At 38.8% G+C, this 17,698-nt stretch overlaps 1 protein-coding gene across 7 annotated transcripts in view; it reads left to right on the forward strand.

Annotated features, from left to right (window-relative positions):
• INO80D (INO80 complex subunit D) overlaps nt 1-17,698 on the forward strand; it is a 67,066-nt gene that overhangs the window by 21,795 nt on the left and 27,573 nt on the right. For all 7 annotated transcript variants that reach the window (XM_043910288.1, XM_043910293.1, XM_043910294.1 and 4 more), the window contains 2 exons: nt 1,342-2,084; nt 8,354-8,462. In XM_043910288.1, the coding sequence (XP_043766223.1) occupies nt 1,342-2,084; nt 8,354-8,462 (852 nt within the window). The remainder of the gene's footprint in view (nt 1-1,341; nt 2,085-8,353; nt 8,463-17,698) is intronic.

The following is a 17,698-nucleotide window of genomic DNA, read 5'->3' on the forward strand; positions in this document are numbered from 1 at the left end:
TAAGTTTGGGAAACAGTGCCACATGGGTACATTTCTACCCTTGGAGTATAATGCACATATCATACAAGATGCTTTGAGAGATTGTTCAGTAGAAACAAATGATAAAATTATTATCTCTTCCTGTTCAAACCAGCATTTTTCCAAATTTATTTAAGCATGGCATACTGTCTTTATGGCATACTAGTCAGCATACCTTAGAACTGCGTGAGTTATACCAGTTTGGGAAATACTATTTTTCTATTTCCTAGAGAAGGAAATGGCAACCCACTCCAATATTCTTGCCTGGAAAATCTCATGGATGCAGGAGCCTGGTGGGCTATAGTCTGTGGAGTTGCAAAGAGTCAGGCATGACTTAGCAACTAAACAACAAATGACTTTTCTATTGGTTAGAAACCTCTATAGGTTTTCAGTGTAATTTTATTCAAATTACATGCATTCTTAATAAGTCTTCAAGAGCGATATTTTTCTTCTGTTTTTTTAATTGAAGTATAGTTGATTTACATGTTAATTTCTGCGGTACAACACAGTGATTCAGTTATACATATATGCATTCTGTTTTATGTTCTTTTCCACTATAGTTTATCACAGGATATTAAATATTGTTCCCTGTGCTAAATGAGCTTTGATTTTTTAGTTTAAGTCTTAGCTCTGTCACTTTCTATGTAGGTGGTTTGGGGTAAGTTAATTTATATAAAATTTAGCTTCCTCATCTGTATAAAGGGCATTATTTTGGTACCTATTGCAGGTGGAAATTAGAAGAGATAATTCATGTACTCAACACATGGCTATTGAGAAACTCATTTAATCTGTAATCGCACCAACTAGTTTAACTATTTTCTCCTCTTCTGTGTGTGTGTGTGTGTATAGAACACGCAGTAGACATTTGACGTTCTTAAGTGTTATGTCGTAAGATCTTTGTGAATCTCCAGTACTTGAATGGCATTGAGACATGTGATTTTTTTCTCTAGAAGAGAATTTTAAGTGATCCTTTAGATCCTTTAGATGAGCTACTTTGTATGCTATGAATAGAGAATAACAAAGCCATGTGAGAACCAATAGCTAGGTGTTTATCCAGGACCACTCACTATTTGAATGACTTGCTTCTTTCTGGCAGCCTCTTCTCATGTGCAATTCATTTATTTGCTGTAGCAAAACTGCACAGACTTTGCGGATTGCTTGAGGGTAATGGAAGTTGTATAAATTACATCCACGAATGCAGAGTTATCACAGTCATGCATTTTGAGCATACAAGGATTCACATTTTATGATATGTAGCTTTGTATTCTACTTTTATAAAGATGTATTAGGAACGGTCTCCTGTGTATGTGTGTGTTTTTATAGGTACTGCAACAGCCACTTGCAGGTACTTGGCTTTATCCCGAAAAAAGAGAGGAAGAAAAAGAGTGACCCTATAGATGAGGTCAAGGTCAGGCACCAGATGGATACCATGGCCTTTAGCCTGACGGTGCCCACGCTGGCCTTGAAGATGCCCAATGGACTGGATGGAATGTCCCTCTCTCCACCAGGGGCAAGGGTCCCTGTCCACTACCTGGAAACTGAGTTGGAAGACCCCTTTGCTTTCAACGAGGAAGATGATGACCTAAAGAAAGGGGCAACTGTGAGAAAGAAGTTGCAGAGCAAGTTGGCCCAGAATCGGCAGCGCCAGAGAGAGACAGAGATTTTAAAAGTTCGACAAGAGCACTTTAGTCCCCCTCCTGCCCCTTCTCAGCAGCAGCCTCCGCGGCAGCACTCCCACCTGTCACCTTTACCCACTTTAAAACCTCCAGCGCCCCCGCAGGGTGTAGTCTGCAAGTCACCTCAACCTCAGAACACCAGCCTACCAATGCAGGGAGTGGCCCCCACCACCCACACTATAGCACAAGCCAGGCAGTGGTCTCACAAGAGGCCTCTGCCCCTCCTGCCATCCAGTAGGGCTCCCGCCGTGGACCCGCCCAGGACTGACCGGGTCCTCATGAAAGCCACAGCCTTCTCTCCACACTTCTCTTGTATAAGCCGACTGCAGAGACTGGTGAAACTGTGCACCCAGAAACATCAGTTGGACACTGATCTGTTTCCCCATTTAGGTGAGTTACCGTCTCTTTTACCCTGTCATATACGTGAGTAATATAACAAAATGTGCCCTTTTGCACAAGGTTTTATTTTCATAGCCTTCTCATACATAGTAGGGGTAGAAGAATACTTGGACAGAGTGTCCAATCAAGACTCTGTATTTAGATAAATCACCTTAACATAAACATGCTACCGGAGAGAACAGTAATTGGTGAACAGGACACAGAAGAAGAGGAGCTGGGAGTTTAGAATCCCAGTTAAAGCTTCTAGTAGGGTAGTAGCAATGTTGAAAGCAGCTGTGTTTGGTTTTGTACTTCTGTGAGCTCAGTCCCTGTGTCTAATGAAGTTCTTGACATATCTTATCATAGAACTTTGGAATAAAGATAGTGTTGTTGGCATCTGCTGACAGTTTTCTAAAAAAAAAATTCTTAAAGTAATGCCTGTTCATGATTTAAAAGCAAAAAGTTACAGAAAACTGTAATGGAGACAAATATCTATCTTTCCTTTGTTGCTTCTGAGTTTTCTATCTTAATCAAGAAAATCCTCTGATAGCAAGTTTATACAGATATTCTACATATTCTGTTAATAGTTTGATTGTTTTATTTTTGTTCATTTAAACCTTTGATACATTTGGAATTTATTCTTGTGAGCTGTGATTCTAACTTTAGGAAAGATTATTTGCATGAAATATGACAGCAATAGAAAAATGGGAAAAGGATGGGTATAGTAGAAGAAGAAATATAAATGGTCAATAAATGAAAACCTCAATCCTCCTAACAGATGGGGAAATGCAAATTAAAATAACAGTCAGCTACTATCAGATTAGCAAAAATTATATCCATTGTTAATGAGAATATGGGATCTCATACGTGACTGGTGAGTAATGCAACAATATCTACTAATTAAAAGTATATGTATAGTCAGCAAGCTCACTTTTGGAACTCTGTGTATTAAAAAAAATACCGAATGTAAGGATATGTGTTCTAGGATGTTAATTACAGCATTGCTTGCAATACTAAAAATCTGCAAACCACCTTTATAACCTGTGGGAAATTTTGAGTAAATTCTGATATGTATACATTTTATGAAGTATTACACAGCTATTTAAAAAAATAAGTAAAAATAAAAAGAAGGAGTGAAATCTCTGCCTGTTACCTGGATGTATCCATGATATCTTAACAAACAGAAAAATACCGTGGTATTGTACTGTCCCATTTTTGTAATAATAAGCAAAGTGCATAAACAAGGGACACCAGTATATCTGTTGATCAAGCATGTGAATAAATGTTTGTCTCTTTGTTACAAGATAAAGTGTGAATGAATGTACACTATTAGGCTGTTAACATTGGCTGCCATGGGGGATGGAATTGGACAGGATGTGTTTTTAGGGAGATGGGAGTGATAACTCTTATATAGCTTTATATTATTTTACTTGTTATTAAGCAATGTATGACATTTGGTGGGCTTCCCAGGTGACTCAGTGGTAAAGAATCCACCTGCCAATGCAGGGGACGTAGGTTCCATCCATGGGTCGGGAAGATCCCCTGGAGAAGAAAATGGCAACCACTCCAGTATTCTTACCTGGAGAATCCCATGGACAGAGGAGCCTGGTGAGCTACAGTCTGTGGGGTCACAGAGTCGGACAGGACTTAACGACTAAACAACAACAAAACTTGACTTTTGTTAATTAAAAAAACTAATGAAGCTTAAAGAAAAAAAATATAGATAAGCAAATATAACAAAGCAAGCCTTATTAGTACCTATTTGTTAATACCTTGGCATATTCTTTCAGATATATAAAATTAAATTTCTGCTATATGTACAGTATTATAACCTATTTTAAACATTTTATAATGTATTAAGTTAGTAATTTTTCGTACACAACATAATTTGTCACAGCTGAATTCTTTCTCTAATTTAAATCATTTCCAATTTATTTAATCATAAAGTATTGCAGCTGTATAGCCCTCGCAGTAAAACAATTACCATCACATCTTTAATTTTTCCTTCAAATAGATTCCTGGAAGCAGAATTGCTGATTCCAAGCTTTTTCACTTTTTAAAAAGGTTTTTGATATGTATTGCCAGATTGGCCTTCAAAATTATCTTTTCAGTTTACTTTTCTTTCAGCAGTGTATGAGAATGAGTTTCTCTACATCTTTATAGACCTGGATATTAGATGATATTATTATTATTATTATTTTGCCTTTACAAATTTGATAGAAAATTTGGCAGTACATATAAAAAACTTCTGAGGTGTGCTTTAATATCTTAGACCAGTATTTCTCAAATTTTTGGCCTTAGAATCACTTCATTTGCACTCTCAACAGTTGTTGAGGTCACTGTTGAGATTTTATATCTGTGAGTTATATCTATTACTAGTTACTGGATTAGAAGTTAAAACTGAGAAATTTAGAAAGTACTAATTCATTTTAAAATAACAATAAACTTACTGCATGTTAACATGTTCTTTTTATGAAAAATAACTTTCCAAAACAAAAGCAAGTATAATGGGAAGAGCAGCATTTTTCGACCTTGTTCTGCACATCTTTTTGGCCACACTGTGGCCTGTGGGATCTTAGCTCCCCGACCAAGGGACTGAACCTGTGCTTCTGCAATAGAAGCGTGGAGTCTCAACCACTGGACCACAAGGGAAGTCCCTGTTTAGCAAAACTCAGTGTCTGGTGTAGTAGAGGACAGTTAGGTATCTGCATTCGTTGTGTCCTGATTCAATGTGGTTTTGGTTAGTAGATAAAACGATGGCTTTACACATTTGTTGTAGGGAAAGGAGGGCAGGTATTTTAATAGTCTTTTTTCCAAAAAATTATAGATATTTGTAATTGGTTCTTCACCATAACTTGACAACTGGTAGTTTTTAAAGATTAGTTTTGTGTGAAATCTGAAACCATATCAAGGAATTTTGCATACAGTGACATTAAAATCCATTGATTTGCCTTGTACTTTGAATGAATATCTTACCCATGGATGATATTGTAACATCGTTATGTTGTTCATTTGGTAAATACTGGCATACTGAATTACACACATGTCCCAAATGTTGACATATTTTGTTATAATTTTAGGTTGCATTCATTAATATTAACACTAATCATATCATAAAAATCTGACTCTTAAGAATTTGTCATACCATCAGTGATAAATTCAAGTTTTACTCCAGAACTGAGCTTTTGTTTGTTTTTTTTCATTTCATTGTAATTCATTGTGTGGAACATATATTGACAACTAGTTCAGTTTTTTGCCCCTCTTGATTCATGCTAAGGCATCAGCAGTTTGACCCACCATGGTTTGTTGTTGTTTTTACCAACAGTGCAAATGTCACCACAGTAAAAAAGGCAAATAATATCTTAATATTGTTTTGAAGGTAGTATTGACCTAGAGGTCTCCCCAGAAGGGTTTAAGGGACCCCTGGGGATCTGTAGTCCAAGCTTTGAGTAAAAACTGCTATTCTAGATTAATAATGTAGTTTTGACTATTGGTTCATACTGCCTTTTTTGGACATATGTGTTTCCTATTTTATCTTGTCAATTTTTTCATCCATTTTTATTTAAGCATTTCTCTTTTTTCTTGATAGGTAAGGGCCTATTATACATATTTCATGTTTGTTGCAAAGCCTCTCCTCCCTCCCATTTGTTGTTTGCTTTTAGTACCCATTATAAAGGTTTTGGAATTTAGAGGTTAAATTTTTTTTTTTTTTTTTAGAGGTTAAAATTTTTTATGTAAACTCTGTTTCTCTCTCTGTCTCTTTTTTTTAAGATTTCTATTTGAATCAGATTTTATTTTCCTCTCCCTTTGTTTAGGTTGTCTTCATTCCAAGAAAACATATATATATGTATATGTATATATATGTATATATTGACCAACATTTTCTTTAGTCCTTTTGATTGTTCAGTCATCTATTTGTAATTCATTAGGCATTAGTTTTGAGGCAGAGATCTAAGTTTTCTTTGCACACCTGCCTCTCGTTCCAGCTTTTACCCACATCATCTGCTAAATTTTTATTTGTATTTCTATTTATTTCTAGATACTGATAATATTTTAGCTTTTGAAATTTAATGTTATGTTGAGGGCTGACTTTCAATCATTTTGAACAGAATTAAAACTCATAGAAAAGTATTGACTTTTTATTTTTAGAAAATGTAAATGAGGAACTCAAATTTTTGTTTTTTTAATTTAAAAAATTTTTTAATTGGAGGATAATTGCTTTTACAATGTTGTGTGGTCTCTGCCACGAAGTTTTTAAAACAGATTATTTTGGAGAAACCTGAAATTGTAATGTACTGTTACAACTGAGTCTGCATTCATGTCAGCAGAGAATACTTAAAGAAAAATGCAGTATTTAATTGGCTCCTCCCATCCCGTTTGGGTTGGTCATCTCAATCAGTTACGCTGAAACTGGTGATAATGAAGCCAAGATCAAAGGTTTGCTTTATTGGACAGTTAATTTTACAACAGGAGAAGCACTTCAATCTCAGTTCTTATGACTTAGATCTTGACTTTTTTAGAGAAAGCATAGGTGACTTAGTAGACATTATTTTGACTTTTACAGAAACTTAAAAAATAACAGTTCATGTTCTAATTTTTAAAGGTGCCTTGAGTGTCACTTTGTGTTTGAAAGATCTCACCTTTCAACATCCTGAAGCTGATAATGTGATCACTTTTTTTTTTAATTTACCCTTTAACAAATTGTTATTTTAGTTAGAGAGTGTAACTTTTTAAGATGACCTGATAGTTTGAATAGTCATCTTGGAAATAGGTTTAGAGTTTCTTTATGCTGGTGGCAGTGTTCCTTAATTTTAAACATTTATAATTTGCATTTCAATTAACCTTTTCTTAATTTCTTAGTTTGGCACATGTGAACTAGTGGCTTAGACGATAAAGAATCTGCCTGCAATGCAGGAGACCCGCTTTGGTCCCTGGGTGGGGAAGATCCCCTGGAGAAGGGAATGGCTACCCATTCCAGTGTTCTTAGCTGGAGAATTCCATGGACAGAGTTACCTGATAGGCTACAGTCCATGGGGTTGCAAAGAGTCAGACATGACTAAGCAATTATATTGGACACTTAACTCATTTAAATTATGGAAGAAATCTGTGAGATCCTTTATAACTAATTGTGAGTAATAAAGACTGTCTCTGATTTTTGAGGGTCTCAAGAAGGAAGACATAGAACACTAGTCATCAGGGTGTCTAATTAAAGTTTTATAGTGGTTTTGAATATGTTAAGTAGTCTACACACTGTTGTATTTTAGGCTATGCAAGATCAGTATTTATCAAGACCTCTTCAAGATACAAAACTTTTAAAAAGGCAAAACCTTTGTGTTGAAAGCTAGTAATTATCCAGTCATTAAAAATAATGCATTTAACAAAATGAATAAGCATTATTCATACTCTATTTCTCTGCTTTTCCTTCTAACCTTGTTTTCAAAATGGAACTCAGAATGTGACAGCTTTTGTTTAACTAAAAGAAACCCCAGTGACATTAGAAATAGAACGTTGCTATCCTGCCCCTGAGGGCAGGAGGAGAATGGGACGACAGAGGATGAGATGGTTGGATGGCATCACTGACTCAGTGGACATGCATTTGAACAAACTGGGAGACAGTGAAGGACAGGGAAGCCTGGCGTGCTGCAGTCCATGGGCTTGCAAAGAGCTGGACACGACTGACCGACTGCACAACAGTCCTGCCCTTCCCTCTTCCCCTGGGGAGCAAAAGACTGAACATGTTCCTGCCTTGTGGATGGAGTCCTTTCCTCCAGAGATGTTGTTGGGAGAGGGGGATGCACTGTGCCTGCCTTTTAACAATTTATTCTAGGGCCCTTCTTTGTTGAGGTATAGCATGAGTCCAGTGGTACCTTTTGACTTTTCCTTGCCTGAACATACATTAGGCTTCTTTCCCCGTTGTCTTGAATATCTCGTATGTTTTTCTGATATTATTTTAGTGTATATTTTTTGATACTTAAGAAATTCTACCCTTTATTTTTTTCTGACTTGAACTCTCTGTTGTTTCCTCTCCCTTTGTGAAGCATCCTATAGAAGTTCATCTGCGCCTTTTTGTTACAGTGTCATCGTTTTAAATTTGAGTGCATGTTACACATTCATTATTAATATCTTTGCTAGAAACAGGGATGAAACTCATCAGGAGGCGTTTATTCACACTATGGTAGTGTTTGCTACAGGTGTTAGGTTATGTGTTTCAGGTAGCTTTTCATCTAAATTTTAAATAAACATGAATTTTTTCTAACTTGCCACATCCTCCCCTGTCCTAGGGTTGGACTGGTCTGAAGAGAGTGGAGAAGAACTTGAGGACTCAGAGCAGGCCTCACCATACCAGGTGGCCTGGTCCATCCGAGAGACCCTCAGATACGAAAGACACACGTGAGTCCTCCTCTTCCTTTTTATCCTTCAATTTCCACTGTAGTAAATGGGTTCTTCCTGTATATGCTGATTTTTTAAATGTTACTGGATGTAGTTTTATTGTAATGGAGGTAAAAATAGATTCCACTTGAGAGGAGATGTACTATGTTATTTGAGGAGAGTGCTGTTTATGTTTCCTTGGTAAATTTGTTTCAGTACCTTTTTCAGTTATGACTGAAGGAACCCATTGTAATAGATTTTAGAACTGAAGGGGCCCTGAGAGTTCATTGGATCCCATTTCCTCATTTTATAGAAGAGGAAATCAAGGCCTCGACAGGTGAAGGAACTTGCCAGTGTCCCTGGCCTACTTGGAGTCCCCCTGTCTGATTTCTCCGTGTTTTTTTCTTTGGCCCTGTCCACACAGTAGCTGGGAATAGTTCTTTTTACTTCACCTCCATCTTATGCAAGATTGATCCTTTCTTTAATATTTCTAATGTGCTGAATACTTCTAATGTGTTAAAGTAGTTTCCAAAATAGTCTCATTAGAGGTTCTTGGTACCTGCCTTATCAGAAAGCTGTAGGTTAATGCACAGCCCCTTCAGGTGGTAGTAAGAAGGCTAGTTCTCTTTCAGAGGGCTGCCTCAGCATCGTGGGGCTATGCGCTGGGTGCAGTGTGAGAGGACTGAGATAGATCCTTTTCTGTGAGGCCAAAAGGTAAATTACAGACTCAGCTAATTTTTTTTTTTTTTTAAGTTCTGTTGAATAGATGTTCAACAAGATAAAGGGGAGACTATCTGTCCCAGGCCAGCTCCTAGAATTGCAAAGTATCCTTGCATGGATATACATTCTAGGGTCTGGTTTCTGATAGGCGTACAATGTGATTTGTTAGTATATCCAGAGATGATTAGGCTTAAGAAACTCATTCACTAGAGACTGATGTATAAGCCAAAATGCCAGTTTATAGTCAGAAATACAATCATTAAGTGGTACAAATGTTCACTAAGCAAAACTATACGGGAGGCAAGTTATAGCCAGAAGCTTATTTGGACGTGGAGTTAGAGCAGGAAAGTTAGCTGTATTTATTAATGGATGTTGTCCTTAACCTTTAATAGCCTAATGCTTCCGTTTCCACTCTTGGAATTTATATCCCATATAGTTGTCCCTGTCTCTCCTGTCTCCGAGTTAGTATTGGAAAATGCTATATGTTTTTTTCTCTCTGAGGTTCTGTTTTATATGTCATTCAAGACTATTTCCTTATCATTAGCATTTCTTGCTTTCAGACGGAAGTGCAACTGAGCGTAAGCTTTCTTTCCAAGTTATGGATAATATCAAACATGTTTCCTAAGGTTGATATTCATATCAGCTTAGCTTGACTTGGGATATTTTTTTTTCCCCATTTATTTTTATTAGTTGGAGGCTAATTACTTTACAATATTGTAGTGGGTTTTGTCATACATTGACATGAATCAGCCATGGATTTACATGTATTCCCCATTCCAATCCCCCCTCCCACCTCCCTCTCCACCCGATTCCTCTGGGTCTTCCCAGTGCACCAGGCCCGAGCACTTGTCTCATGCATCCAGCCTGGGCTGGTGATCTGTTTCACCCTAGATAATATACATGTTTCGATGCTGTTCTCTCGAAACATCCCACCCTCGCCTTCTCCCACAGAGTCCAAAATTCTGTTCTGTACATCTGTGTCTCTTTTTCTGTTTTGCTTGACTTGGGATATGTTGAGTTAATTTGACAAATTGCTCTAAATGAGGTAACACAAGTAAATGCTCAGCATAATACCTGATTCATGAAAAATGACTGGTAAATGGTAGCCAAGAATCCTATTTTAATTCTGCAGATGACCTGAACATTAGTATTGACAGTATTTGCCTTTGATCGGGAACAGTTTATATTCCATTTCTTCCTTAATTGCAGAGTTCTCAGAATTTGTGTTAGACTTGTGACCAACGGTCATCGTCTTTATCTCTGTAGCATTTTACTTTCTTGGCCAGTTTTGCTAACTTGCTTCTTCCTTGACTCACCGTGATACTCTGCTTTCCTGGCCCTTCTTTCCCTGCAGTGTGTGTTTCTCCTTTTTATAAGCAGTTGTCTTTAGTTCTTGCCCAGCTGTCCCTTTAGTCTTTTCCTCTTCATTCGTTTGCTCACTCACTCAGCATCTTCGTTGACCTCGTATTATGCTTCAGGCGGTGTTCCGCTTCAGGCGCAGGGCACTGCGTTCTTCCCCTCGGGTGAAACTGGGGTTGCGTGGGTTTATCATCCCGCCTCTGCCTGCAGCTGCACGTCCTCACCCCCGCTGCGCTGCCTCCGGAGCTCCGTCCTGTACTGTAGATGACCTGGAGAACGGCTTCGTCCAGCTTCTAGTTGCGCTCCACTGTAACAGCAAATGGAGAGCTCCAGGAAGCTGGTCCTGCCCAGCCTGTCCATTATCTCTTCAAGAAATTTTTGCCATGTGAGATTTCTCAAAAGGTTTTGCCATTTAAAATCCCTCAACGCGTTCATTGTGTTTTGGGAAGAAAAATGGACAGTGGTTTGATCACCACATTCCCCTCTGAAGAACCTTTTCAAGAACTTTCTTCCTAAACTAAAATGGTACTTACAGAAATTTGGGGAGAAAGTTTGGCCTTGTTTTGGCAAAGGTTCCTTGGTTGCTTAGTTTAGTTGTAGATGCATATGCCAAAGCGGAGCGCTCAGGATTTTACTGAGGTCTCTCGGTAGCAGAAGTAAGTTGGTATCTTAAATGTAATATTAAGGAACAGTAATTACTGCCAGGAACTACTTACCTTTTCACATTCCTAATGATGTCTTCAATAGAATAAAGTTCTTACTTTTAATGAGGACAATTTATTAGTGTTTCTTTTTTTTTCTTTCTGGTTAGTTTGTGACTCACTTGAGAAATCATTGCTTATGCCAGGATTATGAAGCTATTTTCTCATAATATCTTTTAAAAGATTTATTGTTTTACTGGCAGTCTTTGTGGAATTTATTTTTGTATATATTATATGTGATGTGAAGGACCAAGGATCATTTTTTTTTCCAATATGACTTTTCTATTTAAGCAACACTATTGAACACTTGCTTTCCATTGCATTGGAACCCTTGACATATGTGTGTTTGTCCATTTGTGCATTTTCTAATCTCTTCCATTGGCCTGTTTGTCCTTGTGCCAGTACCTTAAAGTTTTAATTAAAATAGCTTCATAATAGATTTTAATCTTTTTAAAGAAAGCTTTTCATTTCATTGCTTTTTCTTCCTTTTTAATTTCTTATTTTTTGTTTCATTGCTTTCTTTTCTTTTTTATTTGGCTCCACCATGCGGCATCTTCCCTGATCAGGGATTGAACCGCTGCCTCCTGCGCTGGGGTGTGGAGTCTTAACCACTGGACCGTCAGGAAAGTCCTATTTTGTTGCTTTCTGTTCTTTATTGTTTTTTTCTGTTTGGCTTTAATTTTTTAAATTTTTTAAGATAATAGCTTAAGTCATGTAAATCTGAGATATTTCTGGCATAGATGCTTGGTGCTGTTCATTTTCCTCTAAACACTGGTTTTAGCTGCATCCTACAAATTTTGGTATGGCATGTTTTCATTTTTATTAAATTCAAAATACTTTCTAATACCCTCCCCACCTCCTTTTTTTTTTTTTTTAAATCGCCATGCAGCCTGTGGGATCTTAGTTCCCTGATCAGGGGTTGAATCCAGGCCCTTGGCAGTAAGATCTAGAAGTCCTAACCACTGGACCACCAGGGAATTCTAATACCCCTTTTGATGTCTTGTTTGATCTATGGGTTATTTAGAAGTGATATATAGTTTACACATATTTGGAGATGTATCAGGAATTGGTTTCTCATTTAATTGTACTGGGATCAGAGATCACATTTAGATTACAGCGTTCTGTAAATGTCAGGTCAACTTGGTTAATAGTGTTGAGGTTTTCTCTGATTTTCTTTCTTTTCATCTTTGGTGATTTCCTTTCATTTTGTTCTATCAATTACTGAGAATGGGATGTTGAAATCTCTATTTGACCTTTTTTTTTTTTTTTAGGAAGATTACATATCTTCTTTATTTTAAATTATCCTTAATATTACTACATTTGCCAATATGTTTATACATGCTTGAATGTGAAAGACGGGGTTAGGCAAAGTAGCTGAAGCGCAGGACTGCCAGCTCCTGAGTAAGACTGTTGGTATCATTGTTCGAAAAGTTTCTATTGCGGTCTTTTTTCTACCATGAGAGACTAAGCAGAATCCTTTTTTATTATTCAATTTACTTAAACTAAAAAACAAATAAAATGCCCTAAAACATAGCTCACCCATTTTTCCTCCCATATACCTCTGTCTCTGGCATCCACCAATCAAATCTTTAGTGAAAGATTCCACGTACAAGGAGAGATCATATGGCGTTTATTTCTCTGACTTATTTTATTGAGCATAATGCCCTTGATGTCCCTCCATGTTGTCACGAATGACAGAATTTTTATTTTTGTGGCTGAATAATATTCTATTATGTACATCTGCTGCAGTTTCCTTATCCATTCATCCGTGTGTAGACACTTAGGTTGCTCCCACATCTTGGCTATTGTGAGGAATGATGTAGTGAACCTGGGGATGCTGATATCTCTTTGAGACAGTGATTTCATTTCCATCGATTATATGTCCCCAGAGGTGAGACTGCTGGGTCTTACGTATGGTAATTCTGTTCTATTTTTCATTTTTTGAAGACTGTTTAGACTGTTTCCCAAGTGTCTGCTCCAGTTTACATTCCCACCAACAGTGTACAAGGGTTCTTTTTTCTCTATAGCCTCACCAAGCCTTGTTATTTCTTTTTGATAGTAGGTATTCCAACAGGTTGGAGGTGACATCTAACTGTAGTTTTTATTTTTGTTTTGTTTCATTTCTTGGCTGCGCCCTGCAGCATGTGGGATCTTAATTCCCCAACCAGGGATCAAACCCATGCCTCCTGTATTGGGAGCATGGAATGTTAACCACTGGACCACCAGGGAAGCCCTCTAATTCTTTAAACATTTTGTAGAATTCACCAGTGAATCCATCTGGTCCTGAATTTTTTCTTTGTGGAAAGTTTTTGCTCTTTTGTTGTTTGAATAAATTAATGTGAATTTTATTTGTAAAATTTCTTGTTGCTCTGAGATTACAGACAAGCCTAAAGTCTTAGGAAATCATGTTCAGAATTTCACTGCTCTGTACGTGCATGGGGCTATTAGTAGCATCTTAATATTTCACACATATTATTTCTCTTAACCGTGGGAGAGAGAGGAGCCAGCTATGTCTCTCATTTCACCAATGAGAAAATTTAAAGAAGTAAGGAAACTTAACACTCACTGAGGAATGCTGTGGGTGCAAGCTCTCGTCACTGCTGGTTAACGATAGGAACTGGCCTTTCTCGTCCTAGTTGGGTAATCTTCCTCAGAACTAGATCTGAAGAATGGACTTGCATGCTCCGTCCTGTCGGACTCTTTGCAACCCCGTGGACGACAGCCTCCCAGGCTCCTCTGTCCAAGGGATAATCCTGGCAAAAAGAGTGGAGTGGGTTGCCATTTCCTACTGTAGGGGATCTTCCTCCAACCCAGGGATCGAATCCAAGTCTTCTGCGTTGGCAGGTGGATTCTTTATCACTGAGCCGCCTGGGGAGCCCCTGGAAGTATCACTCTCAAGCCGTCTTAGAGTGGAAGGCACCCTGAAGACTTTCCAGTTTAGGACCACACTAAGGGTGGTCTGTGGACCTGTGGTAGTCTGCAAACTGCCAGTTACTGGGCCACAGCAAGATAAATACGAAAGTTATGAATAAACTCTGAAAACTTCTATCACGACCTAACATGCCTCTACATCCAGGTGCAGCTTCCCATGGTTAACTTGAGAACCACTCATTCAGTCCGTTTTCTCTGCGGTGATAGTCTTTTTAAATAACAGTGTTGGCATTTGATTATTCACCGTACCTTTATTTTCCCTTTAAGACTTACTGTTTCTCTCCTCTTTCTATTATGACACTTCCATTCTCTTAGTTATGCAGATTCAAAGTCATTATTGGCTTTCTTATCCTTCATACTCAGCCACCGAATTCTTTTGTGATAATGACCCTTATGGGTCTTGCTCTTTCTATTATCTCTGTGGTCTTTTACTTTTAGTTACTCCCAGTTGTTAGCTGTTGATTTTGAAATCTGTATCTCTTCCCTAAATGTGCTCAAGTTTATAATTTCCAACGGTTTTTCTACCACTCCCATTGATGGCTCCTCTGCATTTTAAATTATGTAGGTCTAAAATGGAATTTGGGCTTCTCAGGTGGCTCAGTGGTAAAGAACCCTCCTGCCAATGCAGGAGATGCAGGAGATGGGGGTTCACTCCCAGATTCGGGAGGATCCCCTGGAGGAGGAAATGGCAACACACTCTATTATTGCATGTGTGCTAAGTCACTTCAGTCGTGTCTGACTCTTTGCTATCCTATGAACTATATATAGCCCACCAGGCTCCTCTGTCCATGGGATTCTCCAGGCAAGAATACTGGAGAATCTTGTTGGTTGCCACGCCCTCCTCCAAGGGATCTCCCCAACCCAGGGATCGAACCTGAGTCTCTTACGTCTCCTGCATTGGCAGGAGGATTCTGTACCGTTAACTCTGGGAAGCCCTCCAATAATCTTGCCATGGACAGAGGAGCCTGGTGGGCTGTAGTCTGTGGGGCTGCAAAGAGACGGACTTGACTGTGCATGTATGCATGCAATATGGAATTAATTTCCTAATTTTTATGGAATTTATTTCCCAAATTTTCTCTTGCTGCTGTTTCCTGGTCTTTGCCAGTGGAATTGCTGGGTGATAATTGTTCCTTCCTTCTTCCCTGCCCAGCTGACAAATCTTTATTACATGCAGATGACCTCTCATGTTCTCCAGTCCTGCTGCTGCCATCTTGGTATGGGGTCTTTGTCATTTCTTACCTGGAATTTTTTGTTTGTTTGTTTGTTTATTGGCTGTGCTGAGTCTTTGTTGCTGCTAGGGCTTTTTTCTCATAGCGGTGAGCAGGCACTGGTCCTCTTTGCACTGGCTTCTCTTCTTGTAGGTTCTCGTGCGCAGGTTCAGTAATTGTGATACGTTTGCTTAGCAGGTGCAGTTCGCCGGCTCTGGAGCACAGGCTCAATAGTTGTGGTGCACAAGCTTAGTTGCTTGGAGGCAGGTGGGATCTTCCTGGACCAGGGATCACATCCATGTCCCCTGCATTAGCAGGCGGATTCTTTACCACTGAGCCACCAGGGAAGCCCTTACATGGGGTTTTGTAATAACTTCTTCATTACTCTTATCTTCTCTCTCTTTCTCCCGTTTATATCCGCCCATGTGTGATCGTTCTCATGCACAGCTCCGTTATTGTTACCTGTATTCTTAATAATCTACAGGGTTCTTCATTGCCTATAGAATCAAGGTTAAGTTCTTTAATGTAGCCTTTATGTTTGGCCTTACCCGTCAGTACTCTGCATACCCCACTCCTTAGCCCACCTAAGCTCTTCAGTCCTTGCTGTTCCCCATCCTGTCCATCTCTGTATCTTGGCTTATTGCTTTATCCTTCTGAGATCCCTTTCTTTTCTCATCTTCAGATTCCACCTTTTCTTCAAGGTTCCATTCTGTTGTCATTTACTCTACAAAGCCTTTCAGCCAGGAGTCTTTTCAGTAGACGTTAGAAGCATTTTATCTGCACCTCTCCTATGTTACTTGTTGTTCTCTATCTCATATTAAACCTACTAACAGCATTTCCTGGCCCTGCCAGAACTCTCAAATGGAGACCTGCTATGAGACTTAGGGAGCAATTAAAAGATTCCTGCGTCCTAACCCATGGAAGTTCTGGGTCAGTAGATCTAGGGTGGGTTTCCCAGGTGGCTCTAGTGATAAAGAACCCGCCTGCCAGTGCAGGAGACGTAAGAGACATGGGCTTAATCCTTGGGTCCAGAAATCCCCTGGAGGAGGGCATAGCAACCCACTCCAGTATTCTTGCCCGGAGAACCCCATGGATGGAGAGAGGAGCCTGGCAGGTTACAGTCCATAGGGATGCAGAGAATTGGACATGACTGAAATGACTTAGCACACATGCACGCGTATCTAGGGTAGGTCTTGGGAAATTGAAATTTTAAATAGCTCCTAGCTTTTCACAAAGCATGACAGACATAGAGCAAATGTTGAATGTCAAAGAGAGGGAAACATAGAAGTGAGATCCTTCAGTTGGTATATCTGTAGTAAAAACTGTGCTGAAGAAAACGTGACTTAGGACATATACTAAACAGAAGTTTACAGAGTAGCTGGTTATAAGCTATTCTGAAGGAAAGAGGGGTGATACCACTCAAGAAAAGAAGAGAAACTGAGCAGGATTTACCACAAGTTAGTAAGATACTATAGATCGTTTGGAGTGTCACACGTGTGTTGCTTATGTTATGATATAAGAGCAGGAAGGTAATATATAATATAAGACAGTTGGTTTTCCAGTCTTATGTGCATTATTCCTAATGGTTTAAAAAAAAAAAAGAATGAGGTCACATTTGTTCCCTAGGAAGATGACTTTGTTAGCTTCCCTGGTGGTAGACATTGCTAACTAACTACCATACTGTTTCTCTTTGAGCCTGATGTACTCTCAGCATCCTTTTCAACATAGTCTTCCAGCCAGGGCCACCTGTCAGTCAGTATTAGCATAAAGACAAAAAGTGCTCAGTCGCTCAGTTGGGTCTGACTCTTTGCAACCCCATGGACTCTAGCCCACCAGACTCCTCTGTCCATGGGATTTTCCAGGCAAGAATATAAGAATATCCCCTGGAATATCCTCCAGGGGATATTCCTGACCCAGGGATCGAACCCACATCACTGGCGTCTCTTGCATTTGCAAGCGGATTCTTTACCACTGCACCACCTAGGGAACCCAAAGACAGAAAAGCCTCTGTAATTCCCTAGGATGTGAAATGTTGTTTAGGATATTTCCATAGTTTGAACAAATGCTGTAGAATGATTGTGATCCCTGCAATCAAAATTCTTTTAGTGCTTAGCAAAAGAAGGTGGTTAAAAACCAGTGCATCTGAAAGGGCAACTCTTAGATGTATTCACTGCTCCATTTCTGGTACGACCTATCTTTTATGAAATTATGCTGAGTGTTTCATCATAACCTTCATGTCATTTATTCAGACTTTTTAGTAAATAGAGGTAAAGAAATTATTTTCTTCCTGCAGATACCTCTTCACTTAAAATTGAGAAGACACTGATGCATGAAATGT

This window comes from Cervus elaphus, chromosome 8, assembly GCF_910594005.1.
Source record: "Cervus elaphus chromosome 8, mCerEla1.1, whole genome shotgun sequence".
Taxonomy (NCBI): domain Eukaryota; kingdom Metazoa; phylum Chordata; class Mammalia; order Artiodactyla; family Cervidae; genus Cervus; species Cervus elaphus.